The 17,995-nt window shown below is 46.5% G+C and overlaps 1 protein-coding gene across 1 annotated transcript in view; it reads left to right on the top strand.

Annotated features, from left to right (window-relative positions):
- Positions 1-17,722, top strand: part of ncor2 (nuclear receptor corepressor 2) — a 186,212-nt gene extending 168,490 nt beyond the window's left edge. Inside the window, exons 30-47 of the mRNA XM_036979698.1 lie at positions 1,001-1,126; positions 1,233-1,310; positions 1,430-1,674; positions 1,802-2,147; positions 3,312-3,542; positions 3,720-3,968; positions 4,083-4,232; positions 4,368-4,625; positions 4,811-4,994; positions 5,176-5,684; positions 8,153-8,286; positions 8,567-8,751; positions 9,699-9,827; positions 10,029-10,168; positions 10,282-10,335; positions 13,369-13,581; positions 13,881-14,057; positions 14,226-17,722. Coding sequence (XP_036835593.1) covers positions 1,001-1,126; positions 1,233-1,310; positions 1,430-1,674; positions 1,802-2,147; positions 3,312-3,542; positions 3,720-3,968; positions 4,083-4,232; positions 4,368-4,625; positions 4,811-4,994; positions 5,176-5,684; positions 8,153-8,286; positions 8,567-8,751; positions 9,699-9,827; positions 10,029-10,168; positions 10,282-10,335; positions 13,369-13,581; positions 13,881-14,057; positions 14,226-14,407 — 3,590 coding nt within the window. The 3' untranslated portion in view covers positions 14,408-17,722. The remainder of the gene's footprint in view (positions 1-1,000; positions 1,127-1,232; positions 1,311-1,429; positions 1,675-1,801; positions 2,148-3,311; positions 3,543-3,719; positions 3,969-4,082; positions 4,233-4,367; positions 4,626-4,810; positions 4,995-5,175; positions 5,685-8,152; positions 8,287-8,566; positions 8,752-9,698; positions 9,828-10,028; positions 10,169-10,281; positions 10,336-13,368; positions 13,582-13,880; positions 14,058-14,225) is intronic.
- Positions 17,723-17,995: the final 273 nt, after the last annotated feature.

Raw genomic sequence — 17,995 nt, 5'->3', positions numbered from 1 at the left:
TGATTCTGTGTTATTTCATAGTTTTTTTGTCTTCACTATTATAGTAAAGAGAAATCCTGAAATGAGTGTCCAAACTTTTGACTGATACTATATGTAAATAAGGTATTCTGAAAACCTGTTTTTGATTTGTCATTATGGGGTATTGTGTGTATATTGAGGAATATTTTTTTATTAAATACATTTTGGAATAAGTCTGTAACGTAACAAAATGTGGAAAAAGTGAAGGGGTCTGAATACTTTCCGAATGCACTGTAAGTTTTCACACCCCTTTGTATTCACATCCAATTTCCTTTGATCATCCTTGAGATCTCACTACAACTTGGAGTCCACTTGTGGCCAATTCAATTATTTGGACATGATTTAGAATGTAGCACACCTATATGAGAAGATTTAAGTTCCAACAAGATAATGACCCCATGCATACACCCAAAGCAATGCTGGGAAATCTTCAGAACAAGAATGTGAAAGCCCTTCAGTGGCCCAGCTAAAGCCCAGACTTGAATCCCATTGAAAATCTTTGGAAAGACTTGAAGATTGTTGTTCCCCGCTGCTCCCCATCATCTTAACAGCACTTGAGAAAGTCTGCAAGGAAGAATGAGAGAGAATCCCCAAATCCAGATGTGCAAAGCTGATACAGACATACCCAAGACGACTCAAAGCTGATACAGACATACCCAAGACGACTCAAAGCTGTAATCGCCACCAAAGGTGTTTCTACAAAGTATTGACTCAGTGGTGTGAATACTTATGTAATTGAGATATTTCTGTGTTTTTCAATACTTTTTCATTATGGGGTGTTGTGTGTAGATGGGTGAGAAAAAAATCTATTGAATATATTTTGAATTCAGGCTGTAACACAACAAAATGTGGGATTAGTTGAAGGGTTTGACTACTTTCTGAAGAGTTTAAAACACCCCTCAATGCCCTCTGATGCTTGGTATTTCTAGGTGGATTATCCCTGTTCCTCTGTTGACAGTTGTTTGTGGTGTGTTCTCCTCAGGCCCACCCTCTCAGAACCCTAAAGATGACGGCCGGGGCCAGCCTGGGGAGATCTTGGGGCTGAAGCGCCCCTATGATGTCAGGGGGTTGCCCATGAGGGAGACACTGTCTGCAGCTAACTGTGAGGGTAAGTTTTGGAGTCAGCTACCTTCTAACAGCTCTAGCATGTACTTTATGTAGACTACAATGAGGTAACCAATGCTATTCTTTCTTCACTTCGACCCCTACTTCAGGTCTGATAGGCAGAGCCATATCTCACGAGAGAGACAACCCACACCCAACCCACCACATCCGTGGTTCCATTTCACAGGGTAAAGCAAATAGACCCACTCTTTTATTCCATCAGGGTATGGTCACCTCACCGAGTTGCACAATGGCTCGTGAAGTTTGTAACTCCTGTGTGTTTGTGTTCCTCCTCTCCTCCCCCCAGGTATCCCCCGTCACCTGGACATCCAGGATGGCTACATGAGACGGGAGGCCAAGCAGATGAAGAGAGAGGGTTCCCCGTCCCAAGGGACTGGCCAGATGGCTGAACCCATGAAGGGTCGAGAGGCCATTGTGCCCACAGTGAAGGAGGGGGGCCGATCCATCCACCTCATCCCCAGAGAGGAGCTCCGACTGATGCCCGAAGGCATGATGATGCCCAAGGCTGGCAAAGACGGCATCATAGCACAGGTGAGTGGAATGTCACACTGTAGATGCTCTGCACGTCAGTGCACACTGCCTCAGGAAAATTAAAAAGCAACAAAAGTCACTATTGTTGGTAGAAAGATTCAGTATTTTTCATTGTCTTTTTTTCCAGGGCACTCCTATGAAGCAGGAGCAGGGTAGCTCAAGGAAGGGGCACGACGTTCGTTCCATAATCGCCAGCTCCCCACGCTCCCACTACGGCATGCCCTCCCACCTGGAGATGCGGGGACCCGAGCAGCGGGGCCGCTACGAGGAGGGTCCTAAGAGCCGTCCCAGCGCTGTGGTCAACACAGCCAGCTCCATGGCTCGATCCTCGCCCCTGGCAATGGGGGGTGAGCAGGGTGGCAAGGCTCACCACAGCCCTGTGGGCTACGAGGAACACAAGGGTGGCATAAGGGCTCCCTACCCTGGACCTTCTCACCGAGGATCTCCCCTGTCAGGCCAGCGGCAGCATGAAGGTATGTCACACACTCAGTCCTGACTGTACACTGTCCTAGGGATGTTACAAATGGAAACATTTTCTTAAAGTTTAAACAGCCATTTTATTATCGGTTTTCTGTTGTGAATTCACAATGCAGCTGCCAGAAACAGTTTTGTCTCCCTTTCCGATGGTGAAGTGTTGCATTTCCTTCTCATTTAACTTCTCAAAGTATTGCCATACAGGACTTTGCTGCTGTCACTTGCCTTTCGCTGACATTTTTCCAACTGTTAGCAATGATGGAGATGTTGACTCCAAAATAATTGATTTCTCGACTCCCTGTGTCGAGTCCCATTTCTGAGTGTAAAGATAAACTCCTAAGATTGAGTAATTTTCGAATGGAGGAGACTAATTAGTTTACGTACTTCCGAGAACACAAACACTCGCATCTTTCACAGCGAGCTAGCGAGGGGCGGAGAGAGAGGGGCGGGGCACAATATGTAGTTTGGTCACCAGACAGACAGTTACAACCGTGCACTAGGCCTACCTATCCGCTATCAAAAGCTGTATCTCGCAATGGAATGCTTTATCTTACCATTTTGTGGTCTGCAATGTCTCGCAACTTCAGTAAAGCAGGGCCTATCATCAATATATAGGTTAGGATATTTTACATGTAACAGACTGAAGACTGAACACACACTCGCATCATTAATGAAGAGCACGAGCAGGCGAGCCAGCATGAGGGAGAGAGAGGAGGGGGCAGGCAGAAAGCATGTCTTGGTCATCTGTATCTCGCAATGTCTTGTCTTGCATGCCTCACAAATTCACCAAAGTAGCCTAAAGTTCACCTCTGGATTTATTTAAATTACACAACTTTCCCCAGGACTTTATAGCCTATTGACGAGTTATGCTATAATGCAAAAAAATTGTATGTTTTGTGATAACTGCACTGAGATTTTAGTTTTGTGGGGGGGAAACTAAGATTTTCAGTTAGGGATTTTTCTTTACATTAAGGATTCCAACATTAAAAAGTTTAAACATTCCTTCCTGTCTGTTCCTAGCTTGTCTGATTGAGATGCATTGATAGTTTTTTTTGGGTTGAGTTGCTCTCCCCTAGTGTTAACATACCTAATATGAAGGCCACAGTGTGTGTGTTTTCTAAAGCATCCTGCTCTCTCCCATCTCTCCTCTCTGTGTGGTCCAGGCTCCAATAAGAACCAGCCTCAGGAGCGCAAGGCCACACCCACCCCTCGGGAGATGAGCTCCGGCAAGTCACCCCTGCCGGGCGTTGCCGAGCAGCAGGCCCAACAACAACAGGCGTCCCTGGTGTCGTACGAGCGTCTGCTGCAGGGTCTGGGGGCCGACGTATACCGAGGACAGATCCCCCTATCCTTCGATCCTGCCTCCCTGCGTCAGGGCATCCCCATCGACCCAGGTACATAGTACACGGCTGGTCCATTCTTGTGTCCACTGTACAGTACACTACAGAGGAGCTCCTTAAATAACTCTTCTTTCTGTCTGTTGAAAGGATGTGGTTTGGGGGAGGGATTATGGGACTTGATATGATGGCACAATATGATGGCATCGCTTTGTCTTCCTCCCCATTTATCAGCCTACTACCTGCCTCGCCACCTGGCCCCTAACCCTGGCTACCCTCACCCCTACCCCTACCTGATCCGTGGCTTCCCCGACACGGCAGCCCTGGAGAACCGCCAGACGCTGCTCAACGACTACATCACCTCACAGCAGATGCACCAGTGGCCTGCAGCCGCCGCTATGGCTGCCCAGCGCTCAGACCTGCTGAGAGGGCTCTCGCCACGGGACCAGCCCCTCCAAATGCCCTACTCTGCTGCCCCACGCGGTGAGCCTCACTCTTGTCACAGTACAAACACACGCACACAGAAAGGAGACCTATCTGGACCGGTGTAGTGTAATGTAGTTTTTACTAATGTTCTTCTTGCCTTCTCTTCCCCAGGGATCATCGATCTGTCTCAGGTGCCACACTTACCTGTCCTAGTCCCTCCCTCTGCAGGGTCTTCCTCCCCCATGGACCGCATCACTTATATCCCCGGGGGCCAGGGAGGCTTCCCCACCCGGCCTTACAACACCTCCCCCATCTCACCAGGTACTGGACTGGACTGTACTGTACTCTACACACCAGCCATCGGCCTGGGAACAGAGGAGTTGTCTGTGTTTGAAAGGGTTGCAGTGTGGCTGACTCATCTGTGTGTGTTTTGTTTGTGTCTCTCCTTTGCTGTAGTTGGGCCCCAACACATGAGCAAGCAGCATGGCACGCCATCTACTGACCGCGAACGAGAGAGGGACCGCGAGAGGGACCGCGAGAGAGAGAGGGACCGCGAGAGAGAGAGGGACCGCGAGAGAGAGAGGGACCGCGAGAGAGACAGGGAGCAGGAGAGAGAGCGGGATCGTGAGAGACAGCGAGACAGAGAGCGGGACCGGGACAGAGAGAAGGGGATCTCTCATGGCAACGTGGAACATGCCCCCATCTGGAGACCAGGTGTGTAAAGATCTAGACACACTCTGCTATTACATTATTATGCTGTTATGTTATTACCATTATAGTAGCGCATTTACAGCACATGGTCTGTATGTGATGTGTATTCTGCTGTTCTATGAGATGAAAGATGTTACTCTGTGCAGTGTGTAATGTGACTTCTGTTTTCCTTCTGTTCCCTCACTCAGGCACAGAGCACAGCTCCGGTGGTAGCAGCAGTGTCAGGCCCTCCTCCCACTCCGGCTACAGCCACCAGCACTCCCCGGTGTCCCCTCGTACCCAGGACAGTGTCCAGCAGAGGCCCAGCGTCCTGCACAACACTGGGGGCAAGAGTCTGCCTGTCAGTGACCACAACAACCCTTCTGTGCTAAGGTAAGCCGTACGGTAACATGTCGGATAAATGGCTAAGTGTCTCCTACAGTATGTGCCTTGGTTCACTGAATATGTGCTCCTTTCTGTGTTTCTTCTAAATATGATGTGCAGACTGTAGTGGGGGTTCATCTGTGGTTGGCATGTTCACTGACTGTTTTAGTGATTGGTTTACCTCTTCCAGGTCCATGCCAGGCTCCAATCGCTACCCAGGCTACAGCCACCTCCAGAGGACCGGGATGCCTACTGAGGGCTACCCACCAAGCATGGACCCCAAGGAAATGGGCCGGGATGGTGGCAAGAGCAGGGGAGGCCTTCCTAAACACACCCAAGACCAACATGGGCCCTCTATATCCTCCAGCAAATCTGACCCCAAGCTGGCCAACCCTAACCAAGGGGGTTACCCCGTGCCCTACCCCCAGGGCTCTGCAGCCTCTTACCACTCAGGCCGGCCCCCACCTCACCTGCTGCCCCCCCAGTCGGATAGCCATGTTGGCCGCGGAGAAAGTGGCACACCTAGTAGGGAAAAGACTCAAAACAAACCGATGTCCGTTCAGGAACAAGAGCTCCGATCACTCGGTAAGACCACCATGACTGCGGCCAACTTCATAAACGCGATTATCATGCGTCAAATTTCTTGTGAAACGGGGATGCCAGAGACGGGCTCGCTCGTGGCCAACAGCGCCAGTGATGGTAAGACGCTCTGGATCCCAGGGTCCCCTCATCACCCAGACCCTCCCCCCGTTCGTCTGTGGCATATTGCACGCTGTGGTGGTTGGCATTATCAAATCAGTCCAATTCATTTTTACATGTTATGTTTTCCTATTCTTTTTTCAACACTATACTATTTAATATTTTTTTCCATGTAACTTAGAACTATGTCGTTTTGTTTTTTAAATGTGGGTACTTGAAGACCACCAAAGGTGACCTCTGGATCCAAACTTGAACATCTAATATTATTATTTAACACGTTTGACATTCAGAAGAAAAAGCAGAAACTGGAGCTGACTAGATATGGACAGAGTATTAAGGAGATGAAAGCGGCTGACGAGCTGGGTAAATCAAATTATCCAGCTCGTTTTTATTAAATTACTATGTATTGACCATTATTATGGCAAAAATACAGAACTCAATTGGTATTTCCTTGAAGAGAAAGATCCTAGGTGCCCTTTAAGGTATCACTCATTGAAAATTTAAGCATAACATCCTTTGCTGCTTCTTATTTTAATTTCAGGACATGACGGTCTTCTATGTGGCATCCCCCATATTGCAGACTTAGTTCACCTGTAGTGTTCAAGAGTTCCAGATTAGAAACTAATCTATGAGATGTAATGTTGGTATCCTTATTAGGATTGTAGTAATTATGTTCATATTTGATTAATAGTTAGTAATGACACCTTCCTTACAGAATCACCTCACAAAACCTAAAATGTGCCAGAAGTAAGGCAGAATATTGCTAGCTAGATTACCTAAATGACCTAAGCTTTCTTTTATGGTGTGTGACAGTCAGCTTCTCTCAATATAAACCAGTGTGAGTTGTGTAGTAGGAAATGTCCAGGCGAGCCTGCCAGAGTGCATCACCAGCCTAAAGCCCCACCAGCCACCAGACAGACCCTCACTGGGGCTCCAGATAGTAATGCTCTTCCACTGGAGGGGGGTCGAGGTGGGGGGCAGGGAGAAGGCTTGAGGGGTGGTGGTGAGACCACAAAAAAAGATCCAGGGTGGAGGGGGTGCTGCAGCTTCAGGCCACAAAGTATATGCATGCCCTTATTATGCCTCACTGTAATTTATGCAGATTTTTTCCACAACACCTCTCAACAAAACCTCAGACTTTTCCAATCACAAAAAAATGTTGATCTTGTTTTTCCACTTGTTAAGCTATGTGCCACATCAATATTTCTGACATGCATATAGGGCAAGTGTGTGCATGCAAAGCTCAGAGAAGTAGTGTGGTATAACAGACTGTGATATATTTATATACTGTTGCATTATCAGTATTGTCCATTAGGAAAAAGCTAGACCATACATTCACAATGCTACAGAGAGAAGACAGTAGTGCATTATGAAGCTGGATTTCAAATGGACCGGAGACACTATTTTCTGAGCGACGGTAGCAACTGCCAGCCGAAGACAGTGTCATGTTGTTCCAAAGCTCTAGCAATAGAACAGATGAGTGTCTTCAACACAGTGGGACTCCAGGGAACTATGCTGCCCTCCAGGGGTGGACTGACTTACATCAGCTGCTCCAAAGATGAATGCTCTGGTGCAGAACATTTCCAGAGCACAACACACACTGTATGCGCATTGCGTACAGTTTCTGTAATGAAAGCCAGAGATTAGTCAAATTGGCTTAGGGCACTCCCTAAAGCCCCCTGTGGGAATGACCTCAAAATAGTTCCTCAATGAACCTTAACGACACTCTAGGGCTGTCTGAGAACGTCCTGGTCCATTTTAACTGGTACTATACTACAGAATACACACTTGTTGCTAGCACACTTTTTAAAACAGGAAACCCATTTGATCTGCTGAAATCTAGGCCAATATCATAAATATAGAATGAAAAGCAGCAGCAGTGTTCGGTGGTCCTTAAATTTGGCGCCATTTCTTCTAAGCTCATCAATTTATGGACCATTATGTCACCGCCTAGCTTCTTAGTCCGATTTTTGGGGGTTTGAGATTTGTGCGTCTCTCCTTTGAGTAGAGTGCAATATGGAAATAAGTCAATCGGGATCTAAAGTAGATTGTCAAATCCAACACACTGGCTGACAACACATAGTAGAGACAGGATTTCTGCAGAAGGGAAAGTGCCGTTGCGCTCTTATACACAGCAGATGTCACGCAATGTTTACAGAGCACAACATCAGCTGTGCACATAATGGACTTGTTTTGAAAACGACATTTTTTAACGATGCATGTGTTTTTGTTTATTTTATAACAAGCTCTGCCTGTAAGCTGCCTCTATTCAAACTGGCCCAAGCAACTGAATTTCTGCCTTCTTTGTCCCCTCTGTGTGTGTCTGTGTACCTGGTGGTGCTGCTTAATTTGTGTGTGTGTGTGTGTGTGTGTGTGTGTGCACTCGCTCGCGCTCTGTATGGCTCCACCCCTGTGTGCAATCTGTGTGGGTGCTTGTGTGTGTGTTGGGCTGTGTCCTGGACCCTCAGCTCAACAAAAGATGATGCCCATGGACCAGCACGGTCCGTACCGGCCTCCCTCCGAGGAGAGGCTGTCCCCGGGCCAGCAATCCCCCCTGATGAAAGGCAGCCAGAGGGTGGTCACCCTGGCGCAGCACATCAGTGTAAGCCCCCTAGTTAATGACATGGTGTTCATATTTTACTGTATTATCAGTGTTGCATTTACCATGATAAGGATGATTTTAATACAGTTCTTCTCAGATCAAAGTCTTCTGTAGAAATTAAATGGGGAGCTTTTCTTGGGGGCTGACAAGTGGAAGGTAAAGATCTGGCTGAACGGGTTGGGGATATGGGAGTATAGAAGTCACTAGAAGTAGGTAGGTTTCCTCCTTGCTGCCTGTCGTGTGTCTGACCCTTGTCTGTGATATTGTGTGTGGGTAACAGGAGGTAATCACCAAGGACTATACCCGGCAGAGCCAACAGGCCCAGCAGCAGTCCTACAACAGCAACCCAGTCCTGGACCTAACCCGGCCCCTCAGCGCTCCACATGCCCTGCCTGCCTCCCAGGAGTCTAGCCAGGGACCTCGCTACACCTCAGAGAGGACAGGAGGGGAACGTACTCGAGATGGGTATGGCCCAAGACTGTGTGTTACTTCATGTTCACCCTTGGCAGGGTCGACACAATCGGATGCATCCGGTTTTCAGAGGAAATGGGAGAGAGCCTGTGCTGCGACTTCTGTTTCTGGATGTTAACAAGGCGACACTCCATCTTAACTCCTCCTCCACATGTATTAGATTGGTTGAACAGTGCAGAAGAGAACATCCCACCTTTTTCTCATAAGGAGCAAAGTGTGGGGTGTCTGGTCAGGTGTATATTTAACGCCTGCTACGTTAGGTTACTTTATGTACAATATGTCTACTTACATGCTGACTCACACGCGCATATTGATTTTGTCCATCCAGACACTACCAAGACACGCAGATTGAATTAACAAAACTAACTCTGAACCAACTATATTAATTTGGGGACAGGTCTAAAAGCATTAAGCATTCTGTTGCTAGCTAATTTGTCCTGGGATATAAGCATTGGGTTGTTATTTTACCTGAAATGCACAAGGTCCTCTACTCAGACAATTAATCCACAGATAAAAGGGTTACGTGAGTTAGTTTCTAGTAATCTCTCCTCCTTCATGCTTCTTCTTCATTGGACTTTATATGGCTGTTGGCAACCAACTTTAAGGTGCATTACCACCACCAACTGGACTGGAGTGTGGACTTCAGTTCAGCTTTCCGTCACCCACGTGGGTATATGCTCCTAGAAACCAACGAGGAGATGGGAGAGGTTCTATGTTAGTGCCTGGCTAGGCAGAGGCTCGTTGATGAGCGCGAGCACTTTGGATGCAATGATTGAGTAACATGTATGTGTACATTTATCTTGCAACGCTCACAGGCCTAAACCGTGCGGTGTGGTCAGCATGTTATGTACAATATATCTACCAGCATGTGGAAATGTAGAAGTTGAATATTAACTACTATACTCAGACCACAGTGGCTTATTTGTGTGTGTGTGTCCTAGGTCTCCTCAGCCCAAGGCATCACCTGTCAGTATGTCTGCAGACGGCATTGAGCCAGTGTCCCCTGCAGGAGCTATGTCTGAACCAGATACACAAGGGGCCTCCTACCCCAACGAGCAGGGAGAGCAGGGGTAAGGCCTCATCCTACCTCCTTCCCTTCTTCACACAGCTAGTAGTCATTCAATCACTCTAACCCACAATGTCAGTTATATACTCCTTATTGTTAACACATTTTCTTGACAACTCTTGGTAAAAATGTTGGGCTGTATGTTCTATTGTGTGTAGTACAGTAGTTCTCCTGATGCTAACCAGACGTGGACGTCTCTCCACAGCATGGGCTCTCGCTCCCCTCCCAACACCCAGCCCCCAGCCTTCTTTAGCAAGCTCACTGAGAGCACCTCGGCCATTGTCAAGTCCAAGAAACAGGAGATGATCAAGAAGATGACAGTGGTCGGCAGTGAAACTGATTTCAGTGAGTCCCACCATCACAGTGACCGCATACAGCATTGATACTGTAGTACTGTAGATACTATATTCATTGACAAAGAGAATATGCTTTAAAGAATAGTATGTTTCTGTTTACAGATACTGGCCAGCCAGGAACAGAGATTTTCAACATGCCTGCCTCTACCACTGCAGGTAAAATAGAGATGGATTACCATGGGATGTTTGTGGTGAGAGGTGGATTGGTGTTACTCTCAACCACAATGCTGTTGTATAACGTGCTTGGAGTAGTCCTAGTTTTTCTGTGATTTATGTACCATGGACTGTGCAAGCTAGTTTTGCTGTTATGTGATCAGGGTTGGGTAGGTTATTTTCTAAATGTAATCTGTTACTAGTTACCTTTCCAAAATGTTTATCAGACTCAGTTAACCCAAACTCAGTAATGTAATCAGGTTACTTTTTAAATGACTTCCCCCTTAAGACATTAAAATAATATTACCAATTGAACGACATCTGTTGCAGGATAAATCATAGCTGGCCATAAATGGATGTTGCATTTTACTTTATGGGTTGGTTATGTAGGCTTCTTCAAACCCATCGCTTTCTACTACATATAATATAATGATTAGGTTTTATCTTTACATTAAAACCCAAAGTCTGTAAGATTGCCAGTCATTCCAATTAATTGAACCCCTTGATCTTCAAGAATAGGACTTGGAATTATGGAAGTATAGATTAGCCAAATAGTTTTAGAAGACATAGCTTGGACTGTAGCCTAGAAAAGCCTATTCCTGTTTTTTTCCTGTGACCCATCAAACACATTTGGTGTGTCATCAGTCTCTGACGTATGTCTCTGACGTATGTCTCTGACGTCATCAGTCTCTGACGTCATCAGTCTCTGACGTATGTCTCTGACGTCATCAGTCTCTGACGTATGTCTCTGACGTCATCAGTCTCTGACGTATGTCTCTGACGTATGTCTCTGGCGTCATCAGTCTCTGACGTATGTCTCTGACGTCATCAGTCTCTGGCGTATGTCTCTGACGTCATCAGTCTCTGGCGTCATCAGTCTCTGACGTATGTCTCTGACGTCATCAGTCTCTGACGTATGTCTCTGACGTCATCAGTCTCTGACGTATGTCTCTGACGTCATCAGTCTCTGACGTATGTCTCTGGCGTCATCAGTCTCTGGCGTCATCAGTCTCTGACGTATGTCTCTGGCGTATGTCTCTGACGTCATCAGTCTCTGACGTCATCAGTCTCTGACGTATGTCTCTGACGTCATCAGTCTCTGACGTCATCAGTCTCTGGCGTCATCAGTCTCTGACGTATGTCTCTGACGTATGTCTCTGACGTCATCAGTCTCTGACGTATATCTCTGACGTATGTCTCTGACGTCATCAGTCTCTGACGTATGTCTCTGACGTATGTCTCTGACGTATGTCTCTGGCGTCATCAGTCTCTGACGTATGTCTCTGACGTATGTCTCTGACGTATGTCTCTGGCGTCATCAGTCTCTGACGTATGTCTCTGACGTCATCAGTCTCTGACGTCATCAGTCTCTGACGTCTCTGACGTATGGTCAGACTCGCTCCGGCGGAACAAACTTGCACCTTTTTTCAATGCTGGATTGAAAGTCATTGAGAAAACAGAAAGGTGGAAGTTTTTTTCCCGCGAACATCCTTTCAGAATTTAAAAATAATCCTAGAAGTAATCATCTAGTTTTTCGAAGGTATCTGTAATCTGATTACAATATTTTGGCTTGTAAGATATACATCTTTTTTTTATCTGTTACATGTAATAGTTTACTCCCCAACTCTGGTGACTATGTAGTGGTATAGATCAGCATGTTACAGTAGAGAGGCTCTCCTCCAGTTTGTATAGATATGGCCATGTGCCCCTTATGAACCCCTAGCAGACACAGCTAGGCTTCGGGCTGAAGCTTTAGGGCGTGTTCATCAGCTAGGCTACTCACAGGAGACTGGAGAGCAGTAGCTACATCCTGGGTGTAATCTAAAGTACACCCCACCCTTTCTCTCCCTCCTCTGGAGACTCCAAACATACATAATGCCCACTGACAAAATCTGTGTCTCTCTTTCTCTGTGAGGATGTGCTGCCTGGTTTAGTCTTCCTCTCTGCTGTTCCACTGCACTCTTTCTCTGTGAGGATGTGCTGCCTGGTTTACTCTTCCTCTCTGCTGTTCCACTGCACTCTTTCTCTGTGAGGATGTGCTGCCTGGTTTAGTCTTCCTCTCTGCTGTTCCACTGCACTCTTTCTCTCTGAGGATGTGCTGCCTGGTTTAGTCTTCCTCTCTGCTGTTCCACTGCACTCTTTCTCTCTGAGGATGTGCTGCCTGGTTTAGTCTTCCTCTCTGCTGTTCCACTGCACTCTTTCTCTGTGAGGATGTGCTGCCTGGTTTAGTCTTCCTCTCTGCTGTTCCACTGCACTCTTTCTCTCTGAGGATGTGCTGCCTGGTTTAGTCTTCCTCTCTGCTGTTCCACTGCACTCTTTCTCTCTGAGGATGTGCTGCCTGGTTTAGTCTTCCTCTCTGCTGTTCCACTGCACTCTTTCTCTCTGAGGATGTGCTGCCTGGTTTAGTCTTCCTCTCTGCTGTTCCACTGCACTCTTTCTCTCTGAGGATGTGCTGCCTGGTTTAGTCTTCCTCTCTGCTGTTCCACTGCACTCTTTCTCTCTGAGGATGTGCTGCCTGGTTTAGTCTTCCTCTCTGCTGTTCCACTGCACTCTTTCTCTCTGAGGATGTGCTGCCTGGTTTAGTCTTCCTCTCTGCTGTTCCACTGCACTCTTTCTCTCTGAGGATGTGCTGCCTGGTTTAGTCTTCCTCTCTGCTGTTCCACTGCACTCTTTCTCTCTGAGGATGTGCTGCCTGGTTTAGTCTTCCTCTCTGCTGTTCCACTGCACTCTTTCTCTCTGAGGATGTGCTGCCTGGTTTAGTCTTCCTCTCTGCTGTTCCACTGCACTCTTTCTCTCTGAGGATGTGCTGCCTGGTTTAGTCTTCCTCTCTGCTGTTCCACTGCACTCTTTCTCTCTCCCCTTCCTTTTCTTTCCCCCTACTCTTCATTCTCATATGGGCTCTTTTCCATTTAAATTCTATTTGGCTCATTCTTGCTCTATTTATTTGTATCTCTCTCTCTCTCTCCCACTACTCAATGCCTTGGTTATGTCCCTCACACCCTCTCTAACCTCCACCTGTCCCCTCTTGCCTCCCAGGACCTGTAAGTATCCGAAGCCACCCGGCTCCTGAGGCGTCCGGTAACACCATAGGCCTGGAAGCCATTATCAGAAAGGCCCTGATGGGCAAGTATGATGACCAGGCCGAGGAGCGCCCTCCCTCCTCCAATGCTATTAACTCCATGGCTGCCAGTGTGCCTGCCGCTAATCCTCTCGCTGATGGACGGACCGAGGACTCTTACTCACTACAAGGTGTGATATTACCCCTCAAATCTCCCTCTGTCATAAGCCTCCACTCAGTTACAGGGTAGGGGTATTTTCTCTGTGCGTTGTATGTACTGGTGTTCATAGCAGGCAGTATTTCCAATTATGAAGCCGTAATGTATGTGCAACAAATAAAATATTGTATTTAGGCTACTTAATTAATATTTGTTAGACAAGTTTTTCACAGTTGTAACTTCAGATGTATGGAACCTGCTATGTAGATAAATGTGGATAGAATTGGTCAATTAACCACAGGGCTGTGTTTTGTTCCCTTCTTCTGCCTGCAGGTGGGGGGAAGCCAAAGGGTAGCGGGCGCTCTAACGGGCGGAAGGCCAAATCCCCCGGGCCAGGCCTGTCAGGGGGGGAGAGACCCTCCTCTGTGTCCTCTGTCCACTCTGAGGGGGATACCAGCCGCCGCACGCCCCTCATCAACCGTGTCTGGGAGGACCGGCCCTCCTCCACAGGTACTGCTCCCCCTCTCCCTGCCCATACTGCACCTCTCACATCTACACCATCTCATCCCCCACTGCTCATATTCAGCTGTACCTTTAAACCCTGTGTACTGCAGTCTGCTACCCATGGCATCATGGTCAGCACTCAATGATGTATTGTTGCTGTTCTTCCTCCTGCAGGCCCCACTCCCTTCCCATGTAACCCCCTGACCATGCGTTTCCCCGGTGGCATGCCAGTGTCAGCGCCCTCCCCCTCCTCTGGCCAGCTAGGGGTCCAGGGTCTGGGGCAGGGGCGGGCCTGGGAGGAGGAACCTAAGCCCCTGTTGTGTTCTCAGTACGAGACCTTGTCTGACAGCGAGTGAGAGACCCTGCCATGGAACAGAACAGCACCTACCAACTATCAACCACCTCCACTGCTGCTGCAGACACACACACACACCACTCTACACTCTCCACCCCACTCTACACTCTCCACCCAGGAAAAGGAGTGACCTCTTAGCCTCCCATCTCACACTGCTGACTGAGCATCTCAAGCGCTGATGGTGGTGTGCTGAGACACTGCTGCTCAGTGAATGTGTGTGTGTGTTGGTGTTTCTGTGTATACATTCACTCCAGGACTACTCTAAAGGACAAATCACTTGTTTTTTTACTTGCTCCCCCCCCCCCCTCTTGCTGGCCTTATCAATACGGACACATCAATTCATTCACTTTGTTGTGTACGTTTCTAGTGTCTTCTACGGATTGTGGAAGGGACTTGATACGGCCACATAGTCTGATGTTCATGTGTTTTAATCTGACCTGTTGATGGATTCACTGGCCCTGGACAAGGATGGATGTGTCCTCTGTTGTACAGGAATCCTGCTCTACTCTGTCTGGGCTCTGTGAGCAGGGTTTCAACCTGGAGCTTCAACTTGGAGAAGCCTGCTGCCTCCACTGACCATCTCGATCTCTCATTCTTTCTGCCAATGACCCCATGGACATGGAGTTAACCACACAGAGCTCTGCATGGAGAGGTCTGCTAGGGAAGTGGACTCCTTCACTGACCCATGTCACTGTGCAGAGGGCAGTGGGACAGGCAGGTAGCCAGGCAAATGGCATCCATAGTGCAGTAGAGTACAGTACATTAGTGGACACTCGGCCGGTGCATTTCTACCACTATCAGATGATGGACAGGAGGGAAAAAAACACATTGTTTTCCTGTGTTTGTTATTTCTCCTTTTTAAATCAAGTCAGTCCAGTCTTGTGTTTGAAAGTGAGCTGAGACCGCTAGTACTTTTTATGGTGAATTTTGATGGTGTCAGTTATTGTTTCTTATTTGCAACGATTTATCTTGGGGGGTACGTGGGAGGGTTATATCATTGGTTAACAGGGTATACATGCTGTCCATTGCTGATTATGTCATCATACATTTGAAATGTTATAGGAGGACGGTGGCGGCGTATGTTCTCCGGGCATCCAATAGAGAGAGTGGACTGTGGGTGTGATGGATGGCACTAAGAGACAAGTGACACTTTCTCACTCTTTGTATATGAATCATGTCTATGTGTTTGTTGAGACTGTTTTTGGATGTTAAGCACTTAGTTGTCAATCTGTTCACAATGGCATTTTTAAGAATGTGTGTTTCGGGCAGGTGAGAATAGACTCAAGAAGAAGAGTGTAGAATCCTACTAATAGAAGCGTCCTCCTCCTTTAACATCTGTTTCATTTGGTCTTGCCACATACATGATTTAGTGTTCCCGCACTCAAGCGACAATCACAGCTAGTGAAACATGACCTAGTCCGCTTAGTGCGGGTAGAGACCAACCTTAAAGCTGCTTTAGGGCAAATTACCCGGCATTAGAGTTGGAATGTGCTTGCATTAAAGAGGTGACAAATAAAAGCCATCTATGTTTCTATGCCCCTTGGACCATGGTGGTGCCGGCTGTGGCTGTAGTGTGAGCCCCGGCTGGCCAGCTGGAAGTCTGTCTCTAGGATGGAATGCCTATTGTCTCTAGGAGCTGCCTGTTGTGACGGTCTGACCTCTGAACTTTTACTGTCTAGGGGAAGAGGAGCTCTGCCTCACCAGGCCAGACGCACATTTTTATCTAGACCCAATTTTGTACAGTTCTAAGATTCCTAGTGTTAAGTGCCATTCATTTTACAGTAATATACAGTAATAGTTACCAAGTGACGCACACATTTCTTTAAATATTTTTTTTCTACGTGCCAGGGTTATAAGTGTTTATGCAGGGAAATGTTGAAACCAAGAGCAGATGAAATGTCCTTCTTTTGATGTCTTTTGTTTTGTCCAAATCTGTCACAGCCTTAGCGCTTAACTGTCACTGTCACCCACACATGATTTACAATGGGAGCTGCTAACTTACTGTTGTGAATGTTAAGATATGAAAAGCAGTGTATTCTGTCTGAGGATTGTAGAACTTGCTGCTGTCACATCAGGTTACCATGACAATGGGCAACGACATGGTTGAATGTCCTCTTGCTCTTTGCAGGCTAAGCAATAGCTATATAAAAGGTGAATGCCAAGAAGAAAGATGTAAAAAAGGGTGCTGTTTGAAAGGCGATCATATAAACATTGCCCAATTTGTTTTTACAGGCAACATACCCTCAGTCCTTAGTGAAAGGTATTATATTCTGGCATGGTCCTGATTCAAAGGAGGTTTAAACAGTCCAAAAGTTAGTGTTACATTTGTGTGATTTAAGTTTTTGTCCATTTCAATGATGGTGTCCATGGCTTGTATTGACTGTTGAAGCCAGAGAAGCACAGCTGTTCTCAGTGTGACCTGTTTAGAGGGACTGCACGGCAGTGTGTTATCCTGTCCACTAGTTGAGAGGGAGTTGAGTTAGTCATGATGGAGACGTGTTAGTAGTGAACGTGGAACAGCTTTCACTCCTTCCTCTTCACTGGATTACATAACGTTTCTACTCTGGCTACCTATTATACTGGTCATGTTTGACATCTAATCAGTCAAGGTGCAGCTATATGAAAAGGCTGTAACTGGACCCAACCGACTACAAGGTAACCCCAGCTTTGTATTATAAGATAGTTTGTGTCTTTACTTGTATATCAATTGACTATTCATGAAGTCATTGGGAGAGAGCAAAGTGACAGTAAAGTTTGACGTGACAAGAAGACCAAACCATATCCAGATGTGTTAGCTAAATAAATAGCAGAGGAAATGAGAATAACCCGTTGTTTTTAAATGTACTGATGTGTATTTGAATGATTTATGCTTTTCACTCGTTTCTTACTTGTTCTTACACCGCTTGCTTTGATTATGGTCATGACACTCTCCATGCTAATAGTTAGCATTTCATTTGTAATGAAAGGAATGTTTCAAAATGAACGAAAAATGAATTAATCGAAGGGCCGATAGGATCCCTGTATTGTCCACAGGTTGGGGGGGGCGACGACATTGACATTGACATTGATCAACCGTATTGTGCGTAATGATTTGTTTTTTTAAATAATTATAACCCACTGTATAATAGCCAGGATTGTATATAGAACTGAAGAGATGTAAATATATATGTGGCTTGCTGCAAGGTTGGTATTTACAGAAAAACTATTCACACTGTTTAATTCTACATGCCCACCAGCAACCTTTGTGGAGAGCAGTGTAACAAAAACAAAAAAACACTGCCTTAATGTTTAAATAAAAATCTTATTGCCATTGAAACTGATGCTGTTCATGTCTTTCTGTATACTTTGATTGCCATGTATTACATTGTTGCAAATGTGTATGATCACCAACTGAATATCCTATTTTAAGACTATTTTAAATTGGAGAGGGGGGAAAATAAAACGACTAGATATGATGCAAACAGCTATCTTGGATCTGAGAGAACTGAAGATACACTATATTGCTGACAAGTGTATAAAATCGAGCACACGGACATGCAATCTCCATAGACAAACATTGGCAGTAGAATGGCCTTACTGAAGAGCTCGG

This window comes from Oncorhynchus mykiss, chromosome 6, assembly GCF_013265735.2.
Source record: "Oncorhynchus mykiss isolate Arlee chromosome 6, USDA_OmykA_1.1, whole genome shotgun sequence".
Classification (NCBI taxonomy): domain Eukaryota; kingdom Metazoa; phylum Chordata; class Actinopteri; order Salmoniformes; family Salmonidae; genus Oncorhynchus; species Oncorhynchus mykiss.
The sequence above is the reverse complement of the archived record's forward strand: the minus strand, read 5'-3'. Positions and strand labels throughout refer to the sequence as shown.